General features: G+C 36.8%; 1 protein-coding gene across 2 annotated transcripts in view; it reads left to right on the forward strand.

Moving 5' to 3' along the window:
• Nucleotides 1-14,729, forward strand: part of sdk1b (sidekick cell adhesion molecule 1b) — a 226,214-nt gene that overhangs the window by 81,176 nt on the left and 130,309 nt on the right. For both annotated transcript variants that reach the window (XM_007540753.2, XM_016665260.1), the window contains exons 4-6: nucleotides 5,840-5,942; nucleotides 10,666-10,841; nucleotides 14,474-14,557. In XM_007540753.2, the coding sequence (XP_007540815.2) occupies nucleotides 5,840-5,942; nucleotides 10,666-10,841; nucleotides 14,474-14,557 (363 nt within the window). The remainder of the gene's footprint in view (nucleotides 1-5,839; nucleotides 5,943-10,665; nucleotides 10,842-14,473; nucleotides 14,558-14,729) is intronic.

A 14,729-nucleotide genomic window follows, 5' to 3' on the forward strand; every position in this document is an offset into this window, starting at 1 on the left:
TGTACTGTCTGTCTCTGTGTTGCCCTGCGGCAGACTGGTGACCTGTCCAGGGTGACCCCACCTCTAGCCCAAAACGTTCTCTGGAGATGGGCACTAGCACCCCTCCTGACTCCACTAGGGACAAGGGTGTATAGAAAATGGATGGATGGATAATAGTCTTTTCAAAAAGTTGGTAAACTTCAAAGTGTGAAATTGCAGTTAGCATGTTTATTGCATTAGCAGATCAAATACCCATTCTGCTTTGCTTTACAGCTCTCACATATATTGCTGTCATCCAAAATTGCCTTTGAAATTACTCTTATTACTCTTAACTGGTTCATCTGGAGCATTTTTTTTTTTTTTAACCTAGTCAAAGTCTTGTCTCATCTGTTTGTGGGGTTGAAGACCAGTCAGTGAACCCATTGATCTCACGTATTGATTCAATTCCTTATTTATTCTCTTATTAAATCACTGTCCATGCACCATGTTATATTTGATTCAAACAAAATTAAAGCCGATTTAAAAAAATAATAAAATTTTGTGCAGACAATTTTGCATGGTTGCCTTTTCAGGAAGGATATTTCAGGACTTAAGGTATGGCCAGTTGTGGAGAACACCCTCTCAGATGTTATTCCTTGTCAACTGTGTAAATGTACTCCTATCTGTATTGATGGCAGTGGTACCTAAAACTAAAAGAGAGCTTCCATCTGAGCCATCATCACTCTGGCACTAGTCCTCAACTAGTCATATTCAATAGATTAGAATATTACTGAAAAGTTTATGTAGTTCAGTAATTCAGTTCACAAGTTAAATACATTATATAGGTTAATCAAATCCAACCCACACCCCTTTTCAAACAATGGGGGGGACTCCAACCCGCACCCCTTTTCAAACAACGGGGGGGGACTCCAACCCGCACCCCTTTTCAAACAACGGGGGGGGACTCCAACCCACAACAATGGGTGGGACTCCAACCCGCACCCCTTTTCAAACAACGGGGGGGACCCCAACCCGCACCCCTTTTCAATAAAGGGGGGGGGGGGACTCCAACCTGCACCCCTTTTCAAAAAATGGGGGGGACTCCATCCCGCACCACTTTTCAAACAACAGGGGGGGGACTCCAACCCGCACCCCTTTTTAAACAATGGGGGGACTCTAACCCGCACCCCTTTTCAAACAATGGGGGGGACTCCAATCTGCACCCCTTTTCAACAATGGGGGGGACTCCAACCGACACCCCTTTTCAACAAAGGGGAGGACTCGAAACTCGCAACCTATTAATGCCCCACAATGATGTTTTACCAGCTCTTATTTATTGTAATTATGATGAAAATATGATATTTAAGATTAGAATATATCAGACCAACAAAAAATATTCTTAATGCAGAAAAGTGGGTCTAATGAAAATATGTTTTAGCAACATGTTGCCATTTTTAGATGTTACCAGCTTTAGGACTAGTAGTCTAATGTTTTTTTTTTTTACTTAATAGGAAGCCCGAGTTTGTTTTTAAACTGGAAAAGGGAAAAACGGATAGCAAAAGTTTAAAACCTGCATTTTATTGTATTTTATAATCTTCACTCAAAACTCAGTAAAACAAATTTTAATCTAATTTTCTTCATCCAATTAAAAAAATACATAATGTACCTTTAGACAATTGTTTTAGTAAACTTTTATTTCATTCTAATAAAGAAAAAGAAGCACCCATCTTGCGGGTATGATCTTTGGGGAAAACATTCAACAGCATAAACATAAAATGACAAAAGAAACTTGCATCTGTTCAGTTGCTTGTTAACACAAACAAATTTCATGGCAGCAACTCAATCCATCTAGATGTGTAAAAGACGACTTGCAGAAGGTTAAGCCAAGCATTAGGATGAGAAAGAAACTGAACGACATTGTTGTTGGTAACAGTCCAACATGTCTGTAAATCTCAGAAACCTCTGATGTACTAGGATTTTAAAGCTTTCACCATCCTGTGGTTTCATAGAGCTAGGCCTGAAAAAGAAAAAAATATCCAATGAGTGACAGTTGCGTGGACTAAAAATACCCTGATGATGTCAGAGAAGAATTGCCAGACTTATTACAGATAACAGTAGCTTAAAAAACATTGTTTCAACTTGTGCTACAAGTAAACTAGGCTCACCAATGGTTAACAAGATCTATGTTACCTGGCTACAAAGCCTAACTCAATTTCAACTGCAATATTCAGAGGGAGGAATTTGGTTCAGACAACATGAAAACATGAATCAATTCTGCCTTGCATCAATGAATGTAGTAGTGGTGTGATAAACCAGTGGCCTTGAAGGCAAGATTTTATTTATATCATTAGTTTTTGGTATTTTCTGCCAATTGTATACTTGTCTTATTATTTTTTTACCAAATTTAACTTTATTTTCTGTCTTATTATCTATCTTTTTCAGATTCTTTGGATGATTGTGTTATTTTCACAGCCCCCAATATTAAACACAAAGCAATGCTGCATACATAAAACACCATAGTCAAATGATGTCCAACCCAGTAATAGAGCTATCAATGGTGGGCACCCACCACCAGCAGAAACATAAATTGGCACCCCTGCCTCCAGATGTTTGCTAACAGCTGCTGCCATTAGTCTGGTGGAGCTGAGTGGGGGAGGGGTGCTATGTGGGGTAGGAGCTTGGCTGAGGCCTGCAGGCAAGCTCCCGCATTATATCTTTGGGTGAATAGGTGACATCCTGTAGAGCAGGTTGTAAGGCTTTTCAAGGATACTTCAATTCATGAGTGACTCAAAGCAATACACTGTGTATGTGTTTGAGAGAACGACATTATAACATGTTAAGTTCAAAAAAGTTTATTTTGCACACTGGCCTGCCTTTAAGGTCTGGGATTTGAGACTTGTGCTTTTATTTGTCAGAGCATCATTATGGAAAATCTTTGTGAGGTTGAACCCATGAAAAACCTTGATATGCCTTGATACTGCTGATGGACAAATGAATAAATGAATGGACAAATGATATTTTTAAAATGTTGATATATCTTATAAATACGTATATGTTCATGCACATGCATGCAGTGTTATATATTAGAGAGATTACAAGTGATGAGGACCTATCACCCATATAATCTATTTTTGTGTAATTTTTCTTAAATTTCTTGTTAATGATTCAATTTCTGGAAATAAGTCGCAGCATCACTGAATGTAGGTGTCAAGACAGTAGTCAGCAAATGGTTGCATGTCACGGCGTGTGCTACTGGCTGCCTGTCTTCTTTTACCAGCTTGTCTTATTACTGAACAGAGACACGACTTCTCTGCTTTATCTCTGATTAAGAAAAGGAGAAAGAGAGAGAAAATGTGAAAGAGGAATAAAGAGCAAAGTCAATTACCACCTCTTTCTCATTCCCTTCAAAGAAATATCAAAGCTGATCCCCTACCTTCTAACACCCACCCTCATCTTTCCTTCTACTCAACCCCATCCCTCTGTCTTCATCATAGCTAGTCTGGTAATTTGCAGTTACTACCCTCTCCTTTGGAAATCTACATATTCATCAGGAAGCTATCCCTAAACCGAATGGCAATGTTTGGGTTTATTTAATTACCTTTTTCAATGGCTTTAGAAAGTTTACTGGGAAAATGTTGAACATTTTAAGCTAAATATTTCTGGAGAACTTTTTTTTCCTAATAGGCCATTTCAGCCATAAATCACACACACGGTTCACCTCCACACATCCTTCAAACCATAAATCTTTCTCCACATAAAGCACTGTACTTGTTTTTGTTAACACTATCATGGTAACTCTCTCTCTCACACGCACGCACGCACGCACACACACACACACACACGTACACGCACACGCACACACACACACACTGCCATGGAAGTCAGATAGCAGGTTGCAGAGAATTAGACTGTACACACAAAGGAGGAGTCATTTTTGAGAGTACAGTTTGAAAGCACAAGAAAATGTTGCCTTGTGCTTTCCAGTCACAAAGACTCTCATTTCTATCAAGTTGTATATTGCAGGGACCCATGACTTAATGTCCTAATTAGAACATGTGGAAATTTGAATGCACACTGACCACTTTGACGTCATAGTGTGGATTTAATTTGAACTTCCACTCCTATAATAATTATTTCTGCAGATGTCTATCTAATATAAAAGGCATGAAGAGCAAATATTGGTCCAAAGGCACTTCCATAGATGTATTTTTAGGAGCTCCCTATGGGATGCAAGGCCCCATAGGGAAATTTATGTTTAGCCACAAACTGCTGAATGACACATTAGAAAAGTATTTGCCCCTTACTGATTTCTTTACTATTACTCTTTTGTCTGATGCTTAAGTGTTTCTGATCATCAAACAAATATTCATCAAAATCATAGATGGCCTGAATAAACAAAGAAAAAGTTTTTAAATTACAATAAATCTTACTACAGGGAAATATTATCCAAACCAACTTGGCCCTTTATAAAAATTGATTTACAAAGGGCCAAACCATGGCCTGTTATGAGGCCTTCAAAAACCTCATAACAGCTTTCAACTGGTGGTAATAACTTGTAATCACTTTTGTATGTCACTGTAGAGCAGCTTTGAGCCACTCTTCTTTGTAGAATGGTTTTAATTCAACTGCCAAAGAGGGCTTTCAGCGTGAAAGACCTGTTTAAAATCATGCTGCAGAATATCAATTGAATTTAAGTCTGGACTTTGACTGGATCACATGATCATTCAAGGTAAACTTGCTAATGTGAATCATATCAGTCTTGATTCATATAATGATCTTAACTTCACAGACTGATACCAGGACATTCTCCCAATGTAATACCAGGACTTGCTTTAGCAATAGAAAACTTTTCAGCACACAACACACACAGCTTTGCTCATTTTGATGCGTTTGCATAAGCTGATCAACATCACACCACTCTGTACAGAGAGCCATTTCATCCAAAATGAAAACAGCTCGTTTTCTACATTTGAACAGTGAAGTTCCCAACAGTTTTGGTACTTAGAAAATATGATATATTGAATGATAATTGATGCCTATTATTAGTAATGCATTAACGGATTCTCATAAAGTGTTTAATTCTTAAAACCTTGTAGGTCTATAGGCATGCACTGAATTCATCCAATATGGCATCTAGACAAAATGTATTAACAGTTTTGACCTTCTTAAAAATTGATCTTGCTGCAGTAAGAGATGATTAGAAGCCTGCTCTGAGTAGCATATTAGTGTTACCATCCATTAAAGCAATTACACATTGTCTTTTGGGCCATTTAATGGCAACATTCATCCTTTTTGGACTTTTTAAGTTATTCTGGTTCAGAAGAAACTGACCTCAGCACCAGAAATCATAAAATCTCATTCATTTTGTTAAGGCAGGGGTGTCCAAAGTCGGTCCTCGAGGGCCGGCATCCTGCATGTTTTAGTTCTCTCCCTGGTTTAACGCATCTGGATCAAATGATGGCTCATTAGAAGGCCTAAGGAGAACATTGACATGCTGAAAATATTGTTACTACCACCAGGAAGAGAACTAAAACATGCAGGATGCTGGCCCTCGAGGACCGACTTTGGACAACCCTGTGTTAAGGAAATGGAAATGTTTGGTTGCAAATCAGTTATGCTTTCCACCGTTACTATTAGCAACCTAACAGATGATGATTAGAATAATTTAATTAAAGATAATTTAGGTAAAATGTGAATCCTGAATGTATGATTTTATATATTTAAGCTTGTACTAAGTAATAAAAGTGCAATGCTGTACACACCCTACAGTTGTGCAAGTTAAACAATGTAGCTGGAATGTATGTTGAGATTGTGCTGCTAGGGGTTCCAGCATGATTTATGGACTCGACATTCACTTTTTTTTTTTGTGATCCTGTTGCAGATTCTGGGTCAGAGCTTGTAGCTCCAGATATTGTGATTGGACCTAAAAACACAACAGTTGTTTTGGGGAAGGAGGCTACGCTGGAGTGCATTGTCAATGCCAGGTAAATTTCTTTTGTGTTCATTCATACCTGTGCTCACAAGTGTGAATAAGTCAGGGAATTATGTTTCCCTCCATTAAAATTAGAGGTCTCTATATAATCTTGAAGCTCAGTGAGTCTATACAGGTAGACTCACTGTATAAATACAGGTACTCTACCTGTATCTATACAGGTGATGTCCTCTTTCCAGAGGACATCACAAAGACTAAAATGCATGTTTCTTCAAGCTCTAATTCTAAATCTAAATGTAAAGACTTTCACTCTGTAAAATTGCTTTTTTGTCTCCAGAAAAGGAATCAGGTCCATACCTGTATCCATGTTAGCTCAGAGAAGTCCAATCTGACATCACTCTATAAACTCCAACTGATCTGTGTCAAATATTTATTTTCCATCTACACATTTATAAGCTGAATTTATGAGTCATATTTTTCTGCGTCTTTTAGAGCAGAGCTGTTTTGGATATACTTTCCTAATCTTGTGATTGTTAATAGGTTGTGAATTGGCCTATCAGAAGCTCAAAAAGCTATGACATTGTTGTCTGGGCTTTATCAGAATGTTTAAACAGTAAGCAGTGGGAGGATTCGGTCATGTTCTATCAATGTAAGGCACCACTTAATTCATTTCAAGGTTAACTGAACTAACTAGTCAATTCTATTTTAGAATAGACTCCACTATTCTAAAATGAAATTGCACAGAATATTCCCCTCATTATCTTCAAAATGAGATAAATGTAAATCCGCTGATGGCTCCACGTCACATCTGCTCTGGTCATGCCCCAAACTCTTCCAATATTGGTGTGACATTTTCAACTTGTTTTCTGAAGTGTATAAATGCACGTTGTTTCCAGATGCCCAGACTGCATTGTTTGGATATTCTCCTTCACTTAGGAACTGCTGCATTTCTATGCAAACGACTGTGGTGTATGGAATGGTAATAGCTAATAAAGTAATATTAAGATTGTGGAAAACTGACAAGGTTCCTCAGTTTAAAATGTGGTTATGTGATTTTACTGAGATTCTTCATTTGGAGAAACTGTGGTATGATGTTGTGGGCTCCACTAATAAGTTCTGTAGTATCTGGCAGCTGTTTTTGGGCCATCTTTCTCAGTCTAAGACTGACTCTGACGCTCGCTCAGCCTCTTAGTATGCCACTCGTGCCTTTACACCATCCTAAAGTGATATACTTTAGGATGGTGCAGTGTAACCAGTTATTTAGATAATTGTCCTGACTTGTTTATATTTTATTTTATTTTTAGTTATTGTATGTTTTTATTTGGTAACACTTTATTTGAAGGGGGGTGAATAAGACTGACATGACAGTGTCATAAACATGACATAACACCTGTCATGAACATGAATAAGCCTTCATGAATATTTATGACTGTTGTCATAAAGTGTCATTCGGTAAATTATGACACTTTTAATACAAAGTTGACATTATTCAAAATGTCTTTATGACATCTTAACATTAACCAAGAAATCATTACTGATATAAATTTGTTATAAAAGTATTACTGATTGCACTTTAAAAATTAGATAACTTTATGTTATTAAAGGTAAAGTTTAAACAGTAACGATTTCATGGTTAATGTCAAGTTGTCATAACAAAGACATTTTGAATAATGTCAACTTTGTATTAAAAGTGTCATAATTTACCAAATGACACTTTATGACAACAGTCATAAATATTCATGAAGACTTATTCATGTTCAAGACAGGTGTTATGTCATGTTTATGAAAGTGTCATGACAGTCTTATTCACCCCCCTTCAAATAAAGTGTTACCTTTTATTTTCATTGTCGTATTGGTAAGAGTATATCTTTCTTATACAATACTTTTTAACTATATATATGTTTCATACTCTTGTGTATGATTTATGTATGCTGTATTTTAAAAAACTTTATATATATATATATATATATAAAAGAGTAAGCAGTGGATATTTAGTGACTGTAGTGTACTTCTGAATCAGAGGCAAATAATAGAAAATAATAAAAAGTAAATCAATGATATTCCTCAGTATTATACCACTTAATAAATGGTTATGCTAACTCTAACTGACCTAAAACAAGTAACCTTCCTTCCTTCCTTACTTCCTTCTTTACTTCCTTCTTCCCTCCCTCTCATTCCAGCTCCTCTGGAGGAATCTCAGCACAAAGCAGAGACCCAATCCTAACGCTATCAAAGCAAATCCCCTCAACACCTTGGCTGCTGCTGGAAATTCTGTCTATATAGATTATGAATAGAATCACTATTCTGTTCAGGATGTAACAGGTGTTACATACAGATGTTAACTATCCAGTCATTTTTCTTTGGACATATATGCACAATACATTTTTTATGGGGTACATATTATACTTTATTGATTGTTGAAATAATTTACATCACAAAACGGCAAAAAAAAAAATCCTTGGCAGCTTTTATATATATATATAAGGTGATAATGTAGAAATTATGTAGGGGCTAGTTGTGCTGAACAAGCTTTATTGAAATTTTTTTTGTTATTGTTGTTCAGCAAAACTTTTCATTAGTTTATCATTTGGACTTGACCAGCAACTTGACAGCTTTTAAGCTATGGAATTGTTATTCCATCTAAAATGTTTGATAATTGATTGTTATCAATTATCAAACATTTTAGAGTGGAGGAATTTACCTGCAGTTAAAAGCAGCAGACGCCGTGTCAAACACACAAACAACAGTATAGTCAGATCATACATTTTTAATTCAACGCACGATAATTTAGTCTTCTGTGCTCCTCATCTGCATGCAAACTAGCTCAGCTCACATTTTCCTGTTCTTTTCCCAGAGAGAAAAGGTACTTTTCACTCTACTTTTAACTGCTTCTGCTGTCAAAAACAGCATTCAATGAAAAGCTTAGCTGATATTGACACTTTTATAAGTTTTATTCTTTCATACCACGGAAGAGAGAGAAACTTGAAAAAGTTTGGCCAAACTGAGAGAACGATCATTGAAATCAAGCGCTTTGCCAAAGTCTATAATCATCTGCTTTCCACAGTCAATAATTACTGGGTGCTGTAAATGCACCACTGCAGCCTGCTTGAAGGCTGAAATTATTAGAAGCCTGGTGGAAAACAAGTAGAGGATAATCTTCTCTGTACTTCACTCAAAATGTGATTTCCCATATTCATATCTAGCTGAGCATTTTTAACCATTGTGCAGCAGTAATTATAGACATGTGGTCAGCTCTACAAAACGAGGGAAATTTGTTATTTTATAAGGGTGAGCATGAACCTTTGTATAGGTTGGATGCATTTTTGGGATAACTGTCTTGTTGAAACACAGAATTGTCTCCCAGTTTAATTCCAAGCTGACTAACTCATTGCTTTTTAGCCTGTAGTATTCGTCTTACACTACCATGAGTTTGCTGGCATCTGATGAATCCTGTTTCACTTTCATAATGTGTCAAACAATGCTCCATTTTCATTATGGAGGTAAAAATAATCAACGTTCAAAGTCGAGATTTTTTCCCTTCTTTACGAAGGGCAGAAATTACAACGTTTTGTACCACTCACTTGAAAACCTGCCTACTACTACTTGGACATTCATAAGTTTTCAGATTTCCAATGGTTGTATGCAATTCTTTGTAAGTGATTCTGGCTTATAGCATTTATATTAACCAACACAGAAGAACTCCAAGTTACAAGATAGACAACCATGGCACTGTGCAGCTCTGAGTATCTAATTATTAATAGTAATGTATGTATATAACTGACTCTTTATTTATCATTTTGATGTAGGAATTACAGAAGTTGCTTTAGCCTAACTGTTACAAAATAATTTCAAATACCACTTCAGATGCACTCTTGAAAGCCTAAACCTAATTGCATTCATGCAGATGATGTGTACGGAAACTTCAGACCAGATTTGTACATCTGAAAGAATAATGATAAGCAGAATCTTATAGCATGCTCTTTCAACAAAAATCAAGCATATATTTAAATTTGAATAAATCAGTTTACAAATATTAAAGCAATTTAGTATTTATAAGGTAATTAAAGCTATTTTCTGTGATTGTTTTTGTGTCATAGCTTTAGTTTTGCAAACCTCTCATAATGAAATATTGTTGTAATAACATTACATTTTGTTTAAACACAGTTTTAATAATCTTTAAATGCTTTAATATATTTTTGCAGCTTTCACTTGCATAATTTCATTCAATTAAATGAAATAATTTTTGTGTATGTCTGTTTGTAAACACATCCTGTTTGTAAACACATTACTGACCAACCGTCTTCAACAAAATGTACTTTTAGGCCAGCTACTGATCATCTCCACATGCATTAAGAAAGTTTACAATTGATTTGTTCCTAGAAAACATAAAGGATTAAGTCTCAGCAGCTGAAAACAGATTTTAAAAAATATTTTTATGAGCAGATACTGTGATGCATTATTGCTGTCTTACACAAAAACAAACATGTTAAAGAATGGTATTTTGATGTTGTTTATCCACAAAATTCCATTTTCCATGAAAAGCCATTTCCTTTCTGAACATTTAAAAAAAACTGATGAATGTTCCTTCATGCTGAGCAGAGCTGACGGCTCTGATATAAAGACTGTCATCATTCATTTCTGCCTCATTGACAAATAAACTGATGGATTTAATATGTCGTAATTGCTTTCAGTCAACCCATTTCTTTTTTTCTCCCAATTCTCTTGATTCTTGTTTCTCTCTTTTTTTTTATTCTGTACTGCTTTTCTCTTGCCAGACCGGTTGATGGCCTTGCGGTGTTATGGAAACGTGGTGGACATTGGCTGGCCAGTGGGCGTCGGCTTATTGTTCCTGCTGCCACCTCTTCTGATGCAGGGTTGTATGTTTGTGAAGTGTTGGTTAGCAACAGCACTATCAAACCCGTGGAGGCAAGGGGATACCTGACTGTAATGGGTAAGAAAAACACCCATCATACTGACTTAGATGTTTGAAACTTTGCCACTTGTTATCTGGTGAGAGTTCACATCTGAATCCTTATTTAAGTCTAACTGTAAAGTGAAAAGAATAGCATATCTGACTAAGACTTACTCAGAAAAGTGTGACTGTGTAAACACATTTACTAATGGTGTTAGCCCGATGCCTAACACCATTTTGGGCCTGGAAGCCTTCATCATGTTTTGTCTGTACACTTCTAGCTCAGTGCTCTGTTTTAGTCTGTTTATTTCTTCTTCACTTCAAAGTGTAACTGAGGGCTAAAGCTATGGCCTGTCAGCTGCAGGATTGTTCAATCCATTTGTCTCCATCCACCAGTAAAACATTTGCTGTGGACACAAACTGCTGCCATAGTCACCAAACCCCCTCATGAACTTTGCAGTTTTATCATGCTACAACCTCAAACTTGATTTTAATTTAGAGCATAAATGTGAAGCAGAAAGAAAAATTTGCATTTTCACAAAAGTGCAGCAAAGAAAGGTATTCATTTCCTCATTACTCCAATACCCTTAAATAAAACCCATTGCTTTCAGAAATCCCCTAGTCCACATTTCTGTTACTTAATGTCAATATAAATGCAGATGTTCTGTGAAGACTTTGGATGCTAGAAAGAACAAACAGCATCAAGGAACACAGCAGACAGTGAACAAGTTTAAATCAGGCTCAGGTGATAAAATAACATAGCAGACTTTGACCATCCAATGATCACTTCTCCATCTATCATCATAAAATGGAAGTTATGTCAGATACAAACTGGTCATCCTTTTAACACAGACTGTTCAGATTTTTTTTTTTTACAACTTGATTTTTTTTCTACAAAGCGACAGTGGAGAGGAAAAACTCACATTCAACAGGAATAAATTTTTAGCACAACCTGAACTTGACTCAGTACTGTCTGGTTGCGGCTATCAGCCGCAACCAGACAAGAAAAAAAGATAAAGAAAAAATTAATAGCAGGACAGGGAGAACAAATAATTGTTGGCAGCATTATCTCAAACGATGCCATCCTTCAGCTACACAGAACCCCAGATTGTCATGATGTCTGAGTGTTTGGTGTTGTCGTGGGGTTTTGGGTTCCATGAGTTTGTTATTCATAGTCTTTGCTTATTCATCTGTGAGTTTGGATTCATGGTTGTCCTGGTGTCATGTTTTATTCTTTAGGTTTCTTTCTATTTAGGTTTTATTTAAATTTGAGTTTTTGTTTCAGTTAGTTTCACCTAGTTCTCATGCCTGGCCTCGTCTCTTAGTTATCCTAGTCTTCTGTTCTAACATGATTATAATGATCCCTATGCTTCTGTCCTGTTAGGTTCTAGTATTCATGTTTTGATCTTCTTTTCATTTGTGAGCAGGTTCTGTTATCCTTCAGATGTCAGTTTTTATTTCTTTTTTGCATTTATCAGTTTACTTCTCCAACTCAATCTTCTCCCTCTTAGTTAGCTCATGTTTTTCTCCTGTGTTGCTTGATCGGTTATTCCCCTCTCCTGTCTCATGTAGTATTTAAGTCCTAGTCATGCCTTTGTCTGGTGTGGGATTATTGTGGATTATTGTGCGTCTTGTACCTGCAGTTTGGTGATCACTCATGTCAAGTCAAGTCTTTAAGTTAAATAAATCTTCATGATGTCACATTGCTGTTTGCATTTTGGCTCTCCCTTGTCTCCATCTTCACCAATCCTTACACAGATCAGCTTCATCTTCTATGGAGAACAAAAACACTGATAGAAAACATTAAGTTAACATTTGAAACAGCACCAAATAATGCAAATTGGAGAGTAGAAGTGAAAGAGGGCAGAGAAAGATATTAAGGAAAAGTGGTCAGTTAGTCCTCTTGCAGCATAATCCCTTAGCAGCAGGATAGCAGGACACCTTCCTCCCCACTGCTATAGATTCTGCTGGCCAAGAAGAGTGTTAATATAGGAAACAGCCAATAAGCCCATGGTAACTTTGGAGGAGCTGCATATCCTTAGCTCAGGTGGGTCGACACCATAACCGATTGCTGTGGACTTCATGAAGCTAGACTTTATGGAATGACAATGAGAAAGTCTAAGTACTGAATAAGTGGTCCTGAACACCAAAACAGCTCAAATTTTCCTTTGAAAAATATTTTTAAGAAACATTTTTCAAATGTATCCTTTCACTTCCCAATTACGCTCTACATTGTGTTGATCTATCATATAATATCCCATTGATATTTAACAAAGTTTGTGGTTGCAATGTGATAAAATATAAGGAGTATGAATACTTTAGCATTCTTACACTGACACATGTCTATATGTTCCTCATGCTTACACACATTCACCAAAGGGCCACCAAAAAAGTGAAAAAGAAAGCATATGCCTCTTTCACTCAGCTGCTAAATTAGTTTTGCTCCCTGGAGTCAGCAATTAATAGGAGAACATGGAAAATGCCCAAATAAGAGTGCCCTCATGGAAATCCACTGCTGTGCTCAATGTGTGTGCAGGAACACACAACAAGTGAGAAAGTAAGGAGTGTGTAATTGATGAGGCGAAACTTTTCTCCCCTGGTTTGAGTGTCTTTTTGATCTTGTGCGATTGTTGGAGCAAAGGAGCACCTAAGCAGAGAGCACGAACTCCTCACGCCTCCAGAATACTGAGTCAGAAAAGACCTGCCTGAATATTGATTCTCTTTCTGTGTGCCTCCCCGTCAGCCCTTCCCTTACTGTGTAGAACCAATTTTTGGACCCTCTTCTTGGCTCTATCTTTCTGCGTTCCCAGTGCAATCACTCTCTCCACATTATCTACCTTCATTAGGCCAGCAGCTCTTTTAAGGCCTGCCTGACAGCAAAAAAGTCTGCATGGATTCATGTGTATCAGAGGACTAGAGACTGATGAATACATTGGTACAGATCTTCCTTTTTTCTGGGACAAGCTAGCAGACCTTGGTGCAATAAAAAAGATTCCCAAACAGAATAGTGTATGTATCTCCGCCTCAAAGGTATTCATTATTCAATTTTATTCTCTTTCTTGCCCCAATCCACTAATAGGAATATGTATGACTTTCCATCTTCCTGTTGTGTACCCTACTGGCTGCAACAACAGTAGATACCCATTGCTGGTCTCCTGTGTTAAAGTGTGTGCAAATATAGAACATGTAATAAAGTTTTTGTAAAAAAAAAAAAAAAAAAAAAAAGGTGTTTACTTGCTAAGTACATACATTTACAGTAAAAAGAAAGTCACATTTGTATTTTGGCTTATCATTTAGTCTTTTTTCAAGTGAGCAGCATCTCTTCTGAGTGCTACTCTGTTTCCATAGATCCCATAGCTTGTGTCAGCATTTAGAACAGCTCTAGTGGAGATGTTTGTAAGGAGCCATTATTATTGGCAGCAGAATAGAGCAGTTTAAAAGGGGATTGTTTCCCCAGGGAGATCTACAACGTGTTTTTCTGTTACTGCTTGGAAGTCAATTGAAGAAATATATAGAAATAAAAATCCTTCTTTTCAGCATCACATAGGTTACCTAATGCCAAGAGAGGAAAAGGTTTTATTCTGCTAGAAAGAATTTCTTTACATGAATTTAGTTCAAGTTAGTTAGAAAAAAGATGCTTGCATAAAGTCTTACTTTGTTCCTCTCTCCAGAGCCACCTTCACTGACTGTTCAACCCAAAAGGAAAATCGTTGCCGAAATCGACAGAAATATAGAAATCCCCTGCAAGGCTTCAGGTACACTGTTTGTGCTCTGTGTGTTTGTGTGTGAGAATATAAAATACTTCAGATGAACTACTTTCTATTAGGTGATGTTCCAATCAAGACTTTTTATATCTAATATCCATCTGAATAATTTAAGATTAGTTATCTTAAAATGTCTTGTTTCCATGAGGAACGCTTTCCTGGA

This window comes from Poecilia formosa, unplaced genomic scaffold, assembly GCF_000485575.1.
Source record: "Poecilia formosa unplaced genomic scaffold, Poecilia_formosa-5.1.2 Scaffold559, whole genome shotgun sequence".
NCBI lineage: Eukaryota > Metazoa > Chordata > Actinopteri > Cyprinodontiformes > Poeciliidae > Poecilia > Poecilia formosa.